At 40.1% G+C, this 17,266-nt stretch overlaps 1 protein-coding gene across 5 annotated transcripts in view; it reads right to left on the bottom strand.

Moving 5' to 3' along the window:
- Positions 1-13,511: 13,511 nt before the first annotated feature.
- The window catches only part of DMXL2 (Dmx like 2), a 172,649-nt gene continuing 168,894 nt past the window's right edge, over positions 13,512-17,266 (bottom strand). For 4 of the 5 annotated variants that reach the window (XM_050797905.1, XM_050797903.1, XM_050797904.1 and 1 more), the window contains 2 exons: positions 15,825-16,042; positions 13,512-14,918 (listed from right to left, as the gene is read on the bottom strand). In XM_050797905.1, the coding sequence (XP_050653862.1) occupies positions 14,709-14,918; positions 15,825-16,042 (428 nt within the window). In that variant the 3' untranslated portion in view covers positions 13,512-14,708. Of the gene's footprint in view, positions 14,919-15,824; positions 16,043-17,266 lie in introns of those variants that run through there. The other variant, XM_050797906.1, reaches the window with a different exon arrangement.

The following is a 17,266-nucleotide window of genomic DNA, read 5'->3' on the forward strand; positions in this document are numbered from 1 at the left end:
CCCGTTAATGATTCCCACTTCCCCCCAAACCCCCCGATACCCTTTCTAGCCTCTAGTACCCATCCTTCTACCATGAGTTCAATTGTTTTGATTTTTAGATCCCACAAATAAGTGAGAACATGTGATGTTTGTCTTTTGTGCCTGCCTCGTTTCACTTAACATAATCTCCAGTTTCATCTATGTTGCCACAAATGAGATCTTATTCGATTTTATGGCTGAATAGTACTCTATTGTGTAAATGTACTACATTTTCTTTATTCATTCATCTTTTGATGGACATTTAGGTTGTTCCCAAATCTTAGCTACTGTAAACAGTACTGCAACAAATATAGGAGTGCAGATATCTTTTTGATATACTGATTTCATTTCTTTTGGGTATATAGCTGGCAGTGGGATTGCTGGGTCATGTGATAGCTAAATTTTTAGTTTTTTGAGGAACCTCCAAATTGTTCTCCACACTGGTGGTACTAATTTACATTCCTGCCAACAGCGTACAATGGTTTCCTTTTTTCCACATCCTCACCAGCATTTGATATTGTTTGTCTTTGAATATAAGCCATTTTAACTGAGGTGAGATGGTATTTCATTGTAGTTTTGATTTACATTTCTCTGATGATCCATGATGTTGAGCATCTTTTCATATGCCTGTTTGTCATTTGTAGGTATTCTTTTGAGAAATGTCTATTCAAATCTTTTGCTCATTTTTATTGGATTATTAGATTTTTTTCCTATAGAGTTGTTTGAGCTTCTTGTATATTCTGATTATTAATCTCTTGTTGAGGGGGTAGTTTACAAATATTTTCTACCATTCTGTAGGTTGTCTATTCACTTTGTTGATTATTTCCTTTGCTGTGCAGAAGCTTTTTAACTTGATGTGATCCCATTTGTCCATGTTTGCTTTGGTTGCCTGTGCTTTGTTGGGTATTGCTCAAGAAACATTTGCCCAGACCAAAGTCCTGGAGTTTCCCCCAATGTTTTCATGCAATAGTTTCATAGTTTGAGATAGCTAAATTTAAGTCTTTAATCCGTTTTGATTTGAGTTTTGTATATGGCAAGAGATAGGGGTCTAGAATCATTCTTTTGCATATAGATTTCCAGTTTTCCCAGCACCATTTATTGAATAGACTATTTTTCTCCAGTGTATGTTCTTGGCACCTTTGTCAAAAATGAGCTCACTGTAGGCATGTATATTTGTTTCTGGGTTCTCTGTTCTGTTCCATTGGTATATGTGTCTGTTTTTATACTAGTACCATGCTGTTTTTGTTACTGTAACTCTGTAGTCTAATTTGAGGTCGTGTAATGTGATTCCTCCAGTTTTCGTTTAAGAAAGGTATGGCTATTCTGGGTCTTTTGTGGTTCCATATAAATTTTAGGATCGTTTTTATTTATTTCTATAAAGAATGTCATTGGTATTTCAATAGGGATTGTGTTGAATCTGTGTAGATTGCTTTGGGTTGCATGGACATTTTAACAAAATTTATTCTCCTGATCCATGAACATGGAATATTTTTCCATTTTTTGATGTCTTCTGTAATTTCATCAGTGTTTTAGAGTTTTCATTATAGAGATCTTTCACTTCTTTGGCTAATTCCTAGGTATTTGATTTTATATGTGACTAATGTAAATGGTACCACTTCCTAATTTCTTTTTCAGATTGTTTGCTATTGGCATATGGAAATGCTACTGATTTTTGTATGTTGATTTTGTATCCTGCAACTTAATTTATCAGTTCTAATAGCTTTTTGGTGGTCTTGGAGATGTTTTCTCAAATATAAGATTATATCATCAGCAAATAGGGATAATTTGAATTATTTCCAATTTGGATGCCCTTTATATATTTCTCTTTTCTGATTGCTCTAACTAGGGCATTCAGTACTATGGTGAATGACAGTGGTGACAGTGGTCATCATTGTTGTGCTCCAGATCTTAGAAGAAAGGCTTACAGTTTTTCTCTATTCAGTACGATATTAGCTGTGTCTGTGGTATATGGATTTTATTGTTTGGGGTATGTTCTTCTGCACTCAATTTTTTAGGGTTTTCATCATGAAAGAATGTTGAATGTTGTCAAATGCTTTTTCAGCATCAATTGAAATGATCATATGGATTTTGTCCTTCATTCTGTTTCTGTTCATGTGATGTGTCACATTGATTTATTTGCATATGTTAAATTATCCTTACATCTTCTGGGATAAATCTCACTTGGTCATGATGAATCATCTTTTTAATGTGTTGTTGAATTCAGTTTGCTAATACTTTGTTGAGGATTTTTGCATCAATGTTTATCAGAGATATTGACCTGTAGTTTTGCTTTGTGGTGGTGGTGCTTTGTCTTTGTCTGGTTTTAGTATCAGGGTAATAGTGGCCTCATAGGATGAATTTGAAAGTATTCTCCCCTCCTCTATTTTCCAGAATAGTTTGAGGAGGATTGGTATATTGGTAGAATTCAACAGTGAAGCCATTGGGTCCTAGGTTTTCTTTACTGAGAGACTTTTCATTACGGCTTTGATCTCGTTACTTATTTATTGGTCCATCCAGGTTTTGGATTTTCCTAATTTAATCTTGGTAGGTTTTATGTATCTGGAATTTGTCCATTTCTTCTAGATTTTCCAGTTGATTGGCATATACTTAATAGTAGTCACTAATTATCTTTTGACTTTCTGTAGTAGCAGTTGTGATATCCTTTCTTTCATTTCTGATTTTATTTGAATTTTTTTTTTTTTTTTTTTTTTTTTTTGGAGACAGAGTTTCACTCTTGTCGTCTAGGCTGGAGTGCAATGGCGCAATCTTGGCTCACCACAACCTCCGCCTCCCGGGTCCCAGTTCAAGCAATTCTCCTGCCTCAGCCTCCTGAGTAGCTGGGATTACAGGCATGTACCACTGTGCCCTGCTAATTTTAGTATTTTTAGTAGAGACAGAGATTCACCATATTGGCCAGGCTGGTCTCAAACTCCTGACCTCATGATCTGCCTGCCTTGGCCTTCCAAATTATGCCTGTAATTCCAAAGTGCTGGGATTACAGGCATAAGCCCCCGCGCCAGGCCCCTCTCTGTTTTTCTTAGTCTGGCTGAAGTTTTGTCAATTTTGTTTAACTTTTTCAAAAAATGAACTTTTTGTTTCATTGAACTTTTATGTATGTTTTCAATTTCATTTATTTCTGCTCTAATCTTTATTTCTTTTCTTCTATTAATTTGGGGTTTGGTTTGCTGTTGTTTTTCTAGCTCTTTAAGATGCGTTGTAAGCCAGGCACGGTGGCTCATGCCTGTAATCCCAGCATTTTGGGAGGTCAAGAAGGGTGGGTCACCTGAGGCCCAGAGTTCGAGACCAGCCTGGCCAGTGTGGCGAAACCCCATTTCTACTAAAAATACAAAAATTAGCCAGGCATGGTGGCACACACCTGTAATCCCATCTACTCAGGAGGCTGAGGCAGGAGAATCATTTGAACCTGGGAGGTGGAGATTTCAGTGAGCCAAGATCACACCACTGCACTCCAGCGTGGGTGAAAAAGTGAGACTCTGTCTCAAAAAAAAAAAAAAATTGTTTATTTGAAGTTTTTCCTCTTTTCAGATGTAGGCAGTTATAGCTATAAACTTACCTTTTTTAGTTGCTGTATCCCATAGGTTTTTGTATGTCGTGTTTTGATTGTCATTTGTTTCAAGAAATTTTTCATTTTCCTTCTTAATTTCTTAATTGACACACTGGTCATTCAGGAATGCATTGTTTAATTTCCATGTGTTTGCATTGTTTCCAAAATTCCTCTTGTTTTCTAGTTACATTCTATTGTGGTCAGAGAAGATGCTTGATATGATTGCAGTTTCTTTGAATGTTTTAAGACTTGTTTTGTGACCTAACATATGGTCTATCCTTCAGAATGATCCATGTGCTGAGGAAAAGAATGTGTACTCTGCAGCCATTGGATGCAACATTCTGTAAATGTCTATTAGATCCATTTGTTCTATAGTGCAGATTAAGTATGGTGTTTCTTTATTGATTTTCTGTCTGGAAGATCTGTCCAATACTGAAAGTGGGGTGTTGAAATCTCCAGGTATTACTGTATTGAAGCCAATCTCTTTCTTTAGCTCTAGGAATATTTCCTTTATATATCTGGGTGCTCCAGTGTTCGGTGCATGTATATTTAAAATTATGTCCTCTTGCTAAATTGACCCCATTATCATTACATAGTGACCTTCTTTGTCTCTTATGATAGTTTTTTTCTTGAAATATGTTTTGTCTAATATAAGTATAGCTACTCCTGCTCTCTTTTGGTTTCCATTGGCATGGATTATCTTTTTCCAACCTTTTGTTTTCAGTCTATGCATGTCTTCATAGGTGAAGTGTGTTTCTTGTAGGCAACAGATCAATGGGTCTTGTTTTTTTATCCATTCGGCCAGTCTGTTTTTTGATTGGAGAGTTTAGTCCATTTACATTCAATGTTGTTATTGATAAGTAAGAATGTACTCTTGCCATTTTATTATTTGTTTTCTGGTTCCTTTGTAATCTTCATTTTTTTCTTACTGTCTTCCTCTAGTAGAGGTGATTTTCTCTGGTGATATGATTTAGTTTCTTACTTTTTATTTCTGTATATCCATTGGATGTTTTTTGATTTGAGGTTACCATGATGCTTTCAAATACTATCTTATAACCCATTATTTTAACCTGATAACAACTTAGCACTATTTGCATAAACAAGCAAAAAAAACACTAATAAAAGTCTATGCCTTAACTTCATCCCCCTCCTTTTTAAATTTTTGTTGTTTCTATTTATATCTTATAAATCTTAACTGTCTTGAAAAGTTGTCATAGTTATTATTTTTGGTTGGTTCATCATTTAGTCTTTCTACTTAGGATAACAGAAGATTACACAGTACACTTTCAGTGTTATAATATTCTGTATTTCTCAGTGTACATACTATTACCAGTGAGTTGTGTACCTTCGGGTGATTATTTATTGTTCATTGATATTTTATTTTATTTCTGGTTGCAGTATTCCCTTTAGCATTTCTTGTAGGACAGGTCTGGCATTGATGAAATCTATCAGGTTTGTTTATCTGGGAAAGTCCTTATTTCTCCTTCATGTTTGGAGGATGTTTTTGCTGGATATACTATTCTAGGGTAAAAGTGTTTGTTTTTTTCAGCACTTTAAATATGTCATGCCACTCCCTCCTGTAAGGTCTGTAAGGTTTCCACTGAAAAGTCAGCTGGCAGTTATTGGAGCTTCATTGTATGTTATTTCTTTATTTATTTTCTCTGGTGCTTTTAGGATCTTTATCTTTGACCTTTGGGAGTTTGATTATTAAATGTCTTGTTGCAGTATTCTTTGGGTTAAATTTGTTTCATGTTTAATAACTTTCTTGCACTTGGATATTGATATCTTTCTCTAGGTTTGGAAAGTTTTCTGTTATCCATTTGAATAAACTTTCTACCCCTAATTCATTCTGTACCTCCTCTTTAAGGCCAATGAGTCTTAGATCTACCCTTTTGAGGCTGTTTTCTAGATCCTATAGTTGTGCTTTATTGTTTTCTGTTCTTTTTCCTTTTGTCTCCTCTGACTGTGTATTTTCAAATAGCCTGTCTTCAAGCTCATTAATTCTTTCTTCTGCTTGATCAGTTCTGCTATTAAAGGACTTGGAATTCCTCAGTATGCCAATTGCAAGTTTCAGCTCCAGAATGTCTGCTTAATTCTTTTTAATTATTTCAATCTCTTAGGTACATTTATCTCATAGAATTCTGAATTCCTTCTGTGTTATCTTGAATTTATTTAAGTTTCCTCAACACAGTTATTTTGAATTTTCTGTCTGAAAGGTCACATGTCTCTGTTTCTTTAGGATTAGTCTCTGGTGGTTTATTTAGTTTATTTGGCGAGGTCATGTTTTCCTGGATAATATTGATGCTAGTAAATGTTCTTTAGTGTCTGGGCATTGAAGGGTTAGGGACTTATTGTAATCTTCACTGTCTGGGGTTATTTGTAGCTGTCCTTATTGGGAAGACTTTCCAGATATTTGAAAGGACTTTGGTATATTGACCTAAGCTGTACCTGCCTGAGGGGGTAACCCAAGCCTAGAAACACTGTCATTCTTGAAGATTTGTAGAGGTACCGCCTTGATGGTCTTGGACAAGATCCAGAATTCTCTGGTTTTCTGGGCAGAGACTCTTGTTCTCTTCCCTTAACTTTCTCCCAAACATACAGAGTCTCCATTTCTCTTCTGAGCCAGCTAAAGCTGAGGGTGGTGTGACACAAGCACCTCTGTGGCCACTACCAGTATGACTGTACTGCGTCAGACCTGAAGCCAGCACAGCACTGGGTGTCCTCCAAGGCCAGCTGCAACCACTCCCTGACTACTGCCTATGTTCACTCAAGGCCCTTGGGCTCTATAATCACCAGGTGCCAAAGCCAGTCAGACCTTTGTCCTTCCCTTCTGGGCAGGGACATTGCCCAAGCCCCAGGTGGGTCCAGAAGTGCCATCTGGGAATCAGAGACTAGAGTTAAAAACCCTTAGAAGTCTACTTGGTGTTCTATTGTATTGCAGCTGAGCTGGCACTCAAACTACATGATGCAGTCCTTCTCACTTTTCCTTCCCCTTTCCAAAGGGAGAGCAGCCTCACCCCACAGCCACTGCCACCCCAAGCCACAAGGAGTACTACCAGATTACTGCTGATGTTCCCTTAAGGCACAAGGTTTCTTAAATCAGCTTTTCGTGAATGCTGTCTGGCCTAAGACTCACCCTTCAGGACAGTGGGCTCCCCTCTGGCCCATGGCAGGTCCTGAAATGCCATCTAAGAGTCATGTCTTGGAATTGAGGGACCCCAAGAGCCCTCTTGGTGCTCTCCCCTCCTGTGGCAGTGTTGGTACCGAAGGCGCAAGACACTTTTCCCTCTGCTTTTCTGTTGCCACTACAGCTGGGAAAGTGCTGAGTCTCATCTGAAGCCAGCAGATCTCAGAGGCTTACCTAAGGCCCTCAGTATAATAGTTGGGTAGCACTCCTAGTTATTCAGGGCCCAAGGGCTCTCCAGTTAATCCTGCCCGGACTAGATTCTTTCTGTCAAGGCAATGGGTTCCATTTTGGCCTAGTGTGTGTCTAGAAATGTCATCTGAGAGCTAGGGCCTGGAATAGGGGCCTCATGACTCTGAATGGTATCCTATTGTGCTGTTGCTGGGCTGGTATTTTAGATGTAATAAGATACAGTCCTCCCCACTCTTCCCTCTCCTCTCCTCAAGTGGAAGGAAGAGGTCTCTCTTGGGACCATGAGCTATGTAGCTTGGGGTTAGGGAAGAGGTGACGCCAGCACTCCCTTAAGTGCTCCAGCTGGTGTCTCGTATGTCCCCTCCAAGTCCACTGTCTTGGTGTAATTCAGCACTAGGACTTGCCTAAGAGTTGCAGTCCTTATAGCCTAGACTGTCTTTCAAGTTTACCTGGAGACCCAGAGCACTGTTGACCTCAGTGACAAGGTTTACAGGCACTCAAGTTCCATGGACAGGCATCAGCTGAGTGTGGTCTGGTTTCCCTTTCTGCTCTAACAGGACAGCACTGAGTTCATTGCCTCACAATTGATGTGTTCTCTTTCCCGCAGCGCCCAGCGATGCCTGGCTTATTTCACTTAGCATAGTGTTCTCCAAACCCATCCACGTTATCACAAATGATAGTATTTCCTTCCGTATAAAGATTGAATAATATTTCATTCGTATATATACCTCATCTTCTTTATTCATTCGTTGATGGACCCTTAGGTTGATTTCTTAAGATGACTATAGTGAACAGTGCTACAATAAAGATAACTGTGCAAACATCTCTTCAACAAACTGACTTTTGAGTAAATATCCAAAAGTGTAGTTGCTGGATCGTAAGTCTTCATTTCTTTAGGGTCAGTTGCTAGTGCTTTATCTTGTTCTTTTGGTGGTGTCATGTGTCCCTGATTGTTCTTGACTCATGTGGCCATGCATTCATGTCAGAAAGGGACTGATTTGAGTCTTTGCCGACTTGCTTTGGTTGGGCAAGTACTTCACCAGTCAATCTATCCAGAGATTCTGGCCAGGCTATCTATTATGGCCCATGGGCAGGCTTGCTTCTTGTGTTCTTGGGCAGGCGGGCCTGGTGCCTAGGTCTATGAGGCTAGATTCACTGGAGTAGACCTGTTGATGAGGTCTATGGGAACTGATCTAGTGCTGGGGTACATACAGGCTTTGACTGTGAATCTGCAGGGTCTAGCCAGGCAATGGGATGATCCTGGCATACAAGTCCACTGGGAGAGACCTTGACTCTGAGTCTGTAGGGCCAGGTCTGGGTCCTGAGTCTGCAGGGGCTAGCCTGGTACTGGGTCTACTAGGACAGGTCTGAACCTTGGGTCTGCTGGAGCATGGGTTTGTAAGAACTGGCCTGGCACTGGATAGGCTGAGAGCCTGTGTCCACACATACCAGCTTGGAACTGGGGTTTGTGGGTGCTGACCTAGTGCTAGGGCAGGCATAGAGCCTGGGACCATGGGGGCCAGCCTGTTGCTGGGAAAACCTGGAGGCTGGTTTTCCCAACCGCCAAAACCAGGTTGGCTGGTTTTGCCAACCTATGGATGCCAGCCTGGAGTCTGGGACTGCAAAGGCCAACCTGGAGCTAACACAGACTGGTTCCTGAGGCAGCAAGTGTCAATCTGGTGCCTGAGGCCAGGTGTGTCTACCTGGTGCTGGGGTGGGCCTGAAACCTGGGGTTATGTGGGCCAGCCTGCACTGAGCTGCTCTGGAGCTCGGGCTGCCAGGGCCATCCTGGTACTGGGGTCAATGGCTGCCAATCTAGTGCTGGAGCAGGCCTACAGGATGGGTCTGCATGTACTAGCCTGAAGTCTGGGGTTGTGTAGGCCCAGCCTGGCACTGGGGCAGACTGGGTCCCTGGTCTGCAAGGGCTGGCTGGAGGCTGGGTCCTGTGAATTCTGGCTTGAGGCTGGGGAGGACCTGGAAACCAGGTCTATGAAGGCTGGTCTGGAGTCTGGGGTTGCAGGGCCAGCCTGGAGCCTGAGGCTGCTGGTGCCAGCCGGGTGTTGTGGGCAGTCTGGAGCCTCAGGTCACTGGGGCCATCCTGGCAGTGGGACAGGCCTGGAGCCTGAGAATAGTCTGGAGCCTGAGGCTGCAAGTGCTAAACTGGTGCTAGGGCAGGCCTGGAGCTAGGGTCCATGGGTGTCCCATTGATGACTAGGGCTGCAGGGACTGGCCCAACACTGGAGGGAGCCTGAAGCCCAGGGCTATAGAGGCCAGCCCAGCACTGGGAACAGTCTGGAGCATGGAGCCACTGGGGACAACCCAGCCCTGGGGTAGGTCTGAGAGAATAAGTCTACTGGCACCAAGGTAGGCCTGCAGGCAGCTCCATAGGGTCTTGTCTGGAGCCTAGATCCAGTAGGGTCTGCCTGTCACTGGATGGATCTGAGGACTGAGTCCTCGGGGCCATCCTGGATCCTGACTGCGGTGTTTAGCCTGGCATTGGAACCGTTCCAGAGCCTGGGGCTGCTGAGGCGAGCCTAGAAATCGGGCCCAGAAACGAAGTCCAGTGAGGGGCCTGGGGCTGCAGGAACCTGCCTGCTACTTAGATGGGCTTAGAGGCTCAGTCTGCGGGTACTGGCCTGAAATCTGGGCAACAGGGGTCTAGCACTGGGTTTTACTGGAGCAGGCATGGTGTTGGGGTCTGAGGTACCATTCTGGTGCTCACCTCCCTCTCTATCCTGCATGCGGAAGGTTTCTTTCTCCATGTCATTCTACCCAGGGTTGGAGGGAGGGTGGCATGGGTCCTTTTTGTAAAACTCTTTCCTATCCTCTTCACAGCGTCTTTTCTCATTTCTGTGCAACATTCAGGTGCTGTAATCTCTCATTTGGTTTCCTTAGCTCTTGTGAGTGTATTTTCATGCATGGATAGTTCTTTAAATTGGTGTTTCTGTGAGGGGTGAGCATTGTAAAGTCCCATTCTGCTATCTTGCTGATGTCGTTCCCCAAACTAATTTTACTGTAGATTTTTATCTAACTTTAAGTGATATATCACTTCACATATAGTGTAAGAAGCTTACAACAGTATACTTCTAGTTCTCCCCTCCTGGCCTTTGTGCTGATGTCATATGTTTTACCTGTACATATACACACAATACATTATTACTTACGCTTTTTAAAATTTTTTTGAGACAGTTGTGCTCTGTCACTCAGGCTAGAGTGCAGTGGTGCAATCTCGGCTCACTGCAATCTCTACCTCCCAGGTTCAAGCGATTCTTCTGCCTCAGGCTCCTGAGTAGCTGGGATTACAGATGCCCACCACCATGCCTGGCTAATTTTTGTATTTTTAGTAGAGACAAGGTTTCACCACGTTGGCCAGGCTGGTCTTGAACTCCTGACTTCAGATGATCCGCCCCCACCCCAATTGGCCTCCCAAATTGCTGGGATTACAGGCGCGAGCCACCATGACTGGCCTTACTTATTATGCTTTAAACAATTGTCTAGGAGAGATTTAAACAATGAGGAAACGTCTTTATATAATTTACTTATGTAGTTATAATTGCTGGTACTCTTTATTCCTTTGAATAGATCTGTATTTCCATCTGGTATCATTTTGCCTTCTGATTGAGAAACTTTCTTTATATTCCTTTGATATTTCTTATAGTGCAGATTTGCTGGCGATGAATTATTTTACCCTTTTCATGTCTTATAAACTTCATTTTTGAAAGGTATTTTCACTGGGCAAAGAATTCTAGATTGACAGCTTTTTTGCTTCGAGTATTTTAAAGATGTTGCTCCACTCTTCTGGTTTGCATTGTTCCTGAAATAAATCTGCTGTCATCCTTACCTTTGTTCTCATGTATGCAATGTGTCTATTTTCTCTTTGTGATCCTAACATTTTTCCCTTATCACTGATTTTAAGCAATTTGATTGTGATGAGTGTTGCTGTATTTTCCTTGTTTCCTGTGCTTGAGTTTCATTAAACCTCTTGGATCTGTGGTTGAATCAAAACTGGAAAATATTTGGCCATTATTTTATTTTTTCTTTACCTTCCTCCCTCAGGGACTCCAATTACACATACATTAGGATGCTCAAAGTTGTCCCAGAGCTCACTGGCGTTACTTGGTTCCAGTGTTTTTAAAAAGTGTTTCCTTTTGGATAGTTTCTATTGTGCCTTCATATTCACTAATTTTTCTCTCTGCAATGTCTAATCTGCTGTGAATCCGGTGTATTTTTTTATCTCAAACATTATAGTTTTCATTTCTGTAAGTTTGATTTGAATCTGTGTGTCTTCCCTGTCTCTTCTTAACATTGAATTGTTTCTCTAGCTTCTTGGACACATGAAATAGTTATAATGCTATTAATTTTATCATCTGTGTTATTTCTAGATCTGTTTTGATGTATGTTTTCCCTCATTATGGTTTGTATTTACCTAGTTTTCATGCATTTTTTTTTAATGTCAAATATTGTGAATTTTACCTTGTTGAGTGTTGGACATTTTTGTATTCCTACAAATATTCTGGAGCTATGTCCTCAGATAAAATTTAGCTATTTGGAAAACAATTTGGTCATTTCCTTTTTAGCGTTTTTAGGCAGGACCATGATAGTGTTTATCCTAGGACTAATTTTGTCTTGCTACTGCAGCAAAATCCTTGAGAGTACTACCTAATGCCCCATGAATTATGAGGTTTTCCAGCTGGTTCGTGAGAATATGAATGACAGTAGTCCCCCCACCTTATCTACAAGGGTAGATGTTCCAAGACTCCAGTGGATGGATGCTTAAAACTGCAGATGGTAACAAACCCTATATATGTGTTTTCCTTTCTATATATACGTATGATACAGTTTAGGCCAGGCATGGTGGCTCATACCTGTAATCCCAGCACTTTGAGAGGCTGAGGGAGGCAGATTACTTGAGGTCAGGAGTTCAAGACCAGTCTGGCCAACATGGTGAAACCCCATCTCTTCTAAAAATACAAAAATTAGCCAGGCATGGTGGCACATGCCTGTGCTTCCAGCTACTTGGGAGGCAGAGGCATGAGAATCATCTGAACCAAGGAGGCAGAGGTTGCAGTGAGCTGAGATCAAACCACTGCACCCCAGCCTGGGTGACTTGAGTGACTCTGTCTCAAAAAGTGTAATTTATGAATCAGGCACAGTAAAAGATCAACAATAATACAATTAATATACAGTAATAAAAGCTATGTGAATATGGTCTCTCCCTCTCTCAATTTCTTATTGTACTGTACTCACCGATTTTCAGACCATGGCTAACCACAGGTAACTGAAACCACGGAAAGCAAAGCCACAGATAAGGCGGGCCTGCTGAATTCCTAGCTTTGTGTGACTTGATTGTTACCTCTAATCCCTTTCAATGGCTATTGTCCTGGGTGCCAGTAGTTTGCTCATACACATACACTGATCCCCTTTTCAGCTCAAATATTGAGGAGGATCTTGATGTGGTTTGACTGTGTCTGCACCCAATTTCATCTTGAATTGTAGCTCCCATAATCCCCAAGTGTTGTGTGAGGGACTCAGTGGGAGGTAACTGAATCACGAGGGCAGATTCTTCCCATGCTGTTCTCGTGATAGTAAGTCTCACGAGATCTGATGATTTTTATAAAGTGCAGTTTCCCTGAACATGCTTTCTTACCTGCCACCATGTAAGATGTGCCTTTGGTCCTCCTTTTCCTTCTGCCATGATTGTGAGGTCTCCTCAACCATGTGGAACTATGAGTCCATTAAATCTCTTTCCTTTATAAATTACCTAGTCTCAAGTATGTCCTTATAGCAGTGTGAGAACAGACTAACACAGACCTTCTGTGCACCTCTCCCTATGCAGCTCTGTTGCCTTTGGCCTGCAAACTCTAGCCACATTCTATTCCCCAGACTTGCAGTTCTATCTTGGCAACTTGGAGAGACCATTAAGCTCTGCGCCTGGGTTCTCTTCCTGCCTGTGGCCTAGAAACTTTCTCAAGGTGGTAAGTTGGGACAATTAAAATGCTCACCTCTCAGGGATCAGTCACTCCCTACCTGATGCTTAATGCCTTGAGAACCATTGTTTATATATTTTGTGTTCTTTTTTTCTTTTAGTTGTTTCAAGCTAGAAGGTGAATCTGGAGTCTCTTACTGCTTTTATCTGACAGAGAAAGTTCTCTTCCCTTTTTTCTGAAAGCTCCTTTGAGCCAGTTTTCCTTTAGGCATTGAGATGTCTCTCACAAGCTCATTTTCCTGACTGTTCTTGTCAATGGGCATATTCTGACCTCCCTTACTTAGGAGCAAGCAAAGAGCCAAGACTCCAAATCTGTCTGGAGAAGGTATAGTGAGGTTAGCTCTTGCCCAACTAAATCTCAACATTGTGTGCTTTCTCTGTCTGGCTCTCCACTGTATCCCATTTCCTAGAATGGCTTTGGTATATAAGGTATTCAGTAAATACTTAAGAATGAATAAACTGCCTAATGGCTTGCAAAGTCTCTAACAGTTAAAACATTTTATCCAATTAAAAATCTCAACTGTCAAAAACACTATCAAAGAATGCCAGAGCAGTCTATTTAAAACTCTAACAAATAACATTTATTTTTCTTTTACATACATATTTCACAACCTGAACATCACATCATCTTCAGAGAAAGTTACTTTTATGCCATTGTATTTACTATTTACCACACAGGCATTAAACATTCTCATTAACATAAGACAATTTGCTGGTAAACATTTAAACACACAGACATTAGTTTCAGTATATCAACATATTTTTGGTCATAACCAAGGAAATACATCAAAGTAATGACAACATTGGCTAATATTTTACAAGCAAATATTTAACTCTGCATAGTTTATACAATAGGCTGTGGCAATAAATAATATCACCAATCTCATCAACTATTAACTGGCCACAAGAAGCCTAACATTCATTTTAATTATGGTATGAAATGCTCTATTGGTATAGTTTCAACATATCCTTAAATGTTGTGGGTGTTTAACTTTGAATACACGAAAAGAAAACGTACTAAACTGGACTAAGAAGGTGTGTTTGGTTAACTACAAATATGTCATGTTCACATAGTACATTCCTAACATGAAGGCAAATATTTAAATAGAAAAACTAGCAGTCCAAAAAATGTAAATGTGCAAATTGTGAGGAAAACATTGCATTTAAATTTGCACTCATTTGCAAGTTACAGTACTAGCTCAGTATAAACACTAACAGGAAAAATATTCAGCAGGAAAGAATGGAAATAATCTCTCCCAGCAGAGAACTGGTCACCACGCACTGCTCCACAGCTAAGAAAGTTTTCCTGGTGGTCTAGCGCTCCTAACACCTTATGATTATCCTTCATTCAAAAGAGGAGGAGACTGCAGGCATGCTTCAGTCAGTGGTAAGAACAGGAAGAAAAACCCGAATCAGCAACATTTTCTTCCTTAATTTGGTATAAACGTCCTTTTCATTATTTCAAGTTACTAATTTGCTAATCTCAAATGTTTTCTGAATCAGGTTTGCTAAATGCTGTAAAGAATAGCTATCCTTCATACAATACTAGGTTTTATTTTTTTTAGTATGTCAGCATAATAAGGTACATGCACATTCATTCCACCAACCTGTATAGATAATACTCAGCTTGGGTCATATTCGAATTCTACACAGAGATTCTCTGTTTTCAATGTTAACTGCTTAGAAAGCAGAATTGCCTAGTGATTACTGTACTGTGCCTTTTAATTGAAATGGATATAAAAATAAAACCCCAATCTTTAAATCTATAGAATGTCAAGAATTCTGTTAGGGATGTTAAAAGCATTGGGCAAAACCCTGGTTTTCAGTGTGCCATCTGCACCACAGGAGAAGATCCGATTGCCCTGGATGATGTCAATCTGCATGACTCCGGCCCCAATGTTTCGAAATATGGACTGCTTAGCATGTTCACTTTTAAATGAATGAATTAGGCCATGGCCTGTCAATCTCCAAACCTGGTGCAAAACAAAGAGTTAAAAATACATTACGAAAAGACCAAAAGCAAAAACATGGCCCTTCTGCTCCCTTGGTCCAAGTGATCTCACTAAAGCCCAACCTTCCCACCCACTGCCTCTTTCCTAAGAGCTTATCTCAGGGGGAAATAATATCACTCCCACGATGCATTTACTGTCCTCCTTTCACATTTTTCTTCACATCCTCTCATAGTTTCATGTTAACCACATGTAGCCCGTCTCTAATTCAATTAACTATTTGAGTTAATTCGGTTAAATGTGTTCCTCATGCTGAGCTAGGCCCTAAGACTATGTAAAAGTAGTGTGGTACAGACAGTCCCCTACTTACGATGGTGTGACTTAAGACTTTTTGACTTTATGACAGTGTGAAAGCAATACGCATTCAGTATGCTCCTTGGCTTATCCTGATGTTAGTCTCAATAAACTCAGAGTAAATTGAAAATATTAAGTTGAAAGTATGTTTTTCAACCTAACGATATTTTTAACTTAGAATGGGTTTGTGGGGACGTACTCCCACTGTAAGTCAAGGAGCATCTGCGCTAGCTCACTTAATGGAAATGCCACCTCCGCCACACACAAGAGTACTAAAGGAGAGAGGAGAAGCTTCTAAGAAGCCAAACTAATGTCATCAAAAATTTTCATGTATTAAACTCATACACTTTACTCAAAATAGAATGCTTTAAAGCTTTCTAATGACCTAAGTCCAAAGAGTTTGATAATCTCATTGACCAGAACAGTTTAGAAAGAACCATACAGAAGCATAGGGAGGCGGTAGAGTGTTGAGACATTTGGTATCTCCACGAAGCTTTATTTCAAAGAATGTGGAGTTTTTGTTTTTTCTCTTTCCAATCAGTCTTTAGCACATTCCAACCTCTTGTACTGACTCACCTTTATGTTACCTTCTGCTGAACCTGTGGTAAAATATTCCTCATAGGGATCCAGGGCCAGAGCCTTAATAGCTGAGTCATGGGCCTGGAATGTGTGAATGAGCTGCCTTTGCCTGATGTCAAAAATGCAGACATGTCCTTTCCTACCCCCCGAGATCAGGAGTTGCTGTTTGGGTGCATATTGAAGTACTGTGGCACCATGATCATGGCATGTGAAACCTGAAGAAGAAAAACGTCAGAGACTTTCTCAAAACAATTTATCTTGGTAACTATGATGTCTAAATCCACATTTAAATACAGAAATTACTGATGCATTTTTCATTCTAAGGAACAATTTATTGTTTTGTAAGTCACTGAATTTCTGTAATCATATGATTAAAGAAAAACGTTAAGCAATATCAGAACAAATCTTTTATCCGTAATCTCAATGTGAAATGAACACAGAGAGAAAAAGAAAGTTTAAACCTTAAGCCCTAAGTGATACTGCCTCATAAAAAGTATACAGAACAGCAGAGACCAAGCTTCTCAGAGTTGGTGAGTATTAACCCAACCAAGTGCTGTACCGTACATGTTCTCTCATCACAACACCACGATGAGGAAATGTGTGAATGTTTTCAGTTACAAGTTAAGAAATTATCCTTCCCAGGAGTATTTGCATTTTAATATGATTAAGGATTCAAATTAACATGTAGAAAATCTGTAAGCAATGTTAACCACTGTTCACAGAATTCTGCAATAAAATTGAGAAGTAACGACATCTTTCAAAATGCATATCAGTGTATTAAAAGACTGAGAATCTTTCTGTAAAACAATTTACTTCATTTAACTAAACTTACTTGAGCATGGAGCACTTTTTGGGTGGTACTATGTGGAAGACAGAGTTAGGACACTAATTTGGCAAGTACTGTCTTAAAGGAATATTTAAATGGTACTATTTACATTTCTAGTCATTATCATAAGGTTAACCTTTGTTTATTTTATGGTTAGGGCCAGGTGTGATGGCTCATGCCCCTAATCCCAGTACTTAGGGAGGCAGAGGTGGGAGGATAGCTTAAGCCTAGGAGCTTGAGACCTGTCAGAGCAATACAGTGAGACCTTGCTCTCCACAAAAAGGAAAAAAAGACAAAATGTATTTTATGATTAGGTTCAATTCTTTAAAATATGCTCTTTTCTATTAAGCTCAATGAATACTTTGCAACTAATCTCTTAAATAGCCTTGTTAGTAGTACCACTATCCATACCATATTTTCTGAATAGAATACAATATAAAGACTATTTTGGATTTCTGAGACCATATATCTTTAACTCAGCAAGAAAGCCAGATATGCTAATTAAGTATTTCTCCATTTTCAACCTGACAATAAACACTCACTGGATTCACTAATTAAAACAAGAAAGCATTCCTTCATGGTGTATTATTCCTTCATGGTATATTTTTAAAAA

Source organism: Macaca thibetana, chromosome 7 (genome assembly GCF_024542745.1).
Source record: "Macaca thibetana thibetana isolate TM-01 chromosome 7, ASM2454274v1, whole genome shotgun sequence".
Classification (NCBI taxonomy): Eukaryota; Metazoa; Chordata; class Mammalia; order Primates; family Cercopithecidae; genus Macaca; species Macaca thibetana.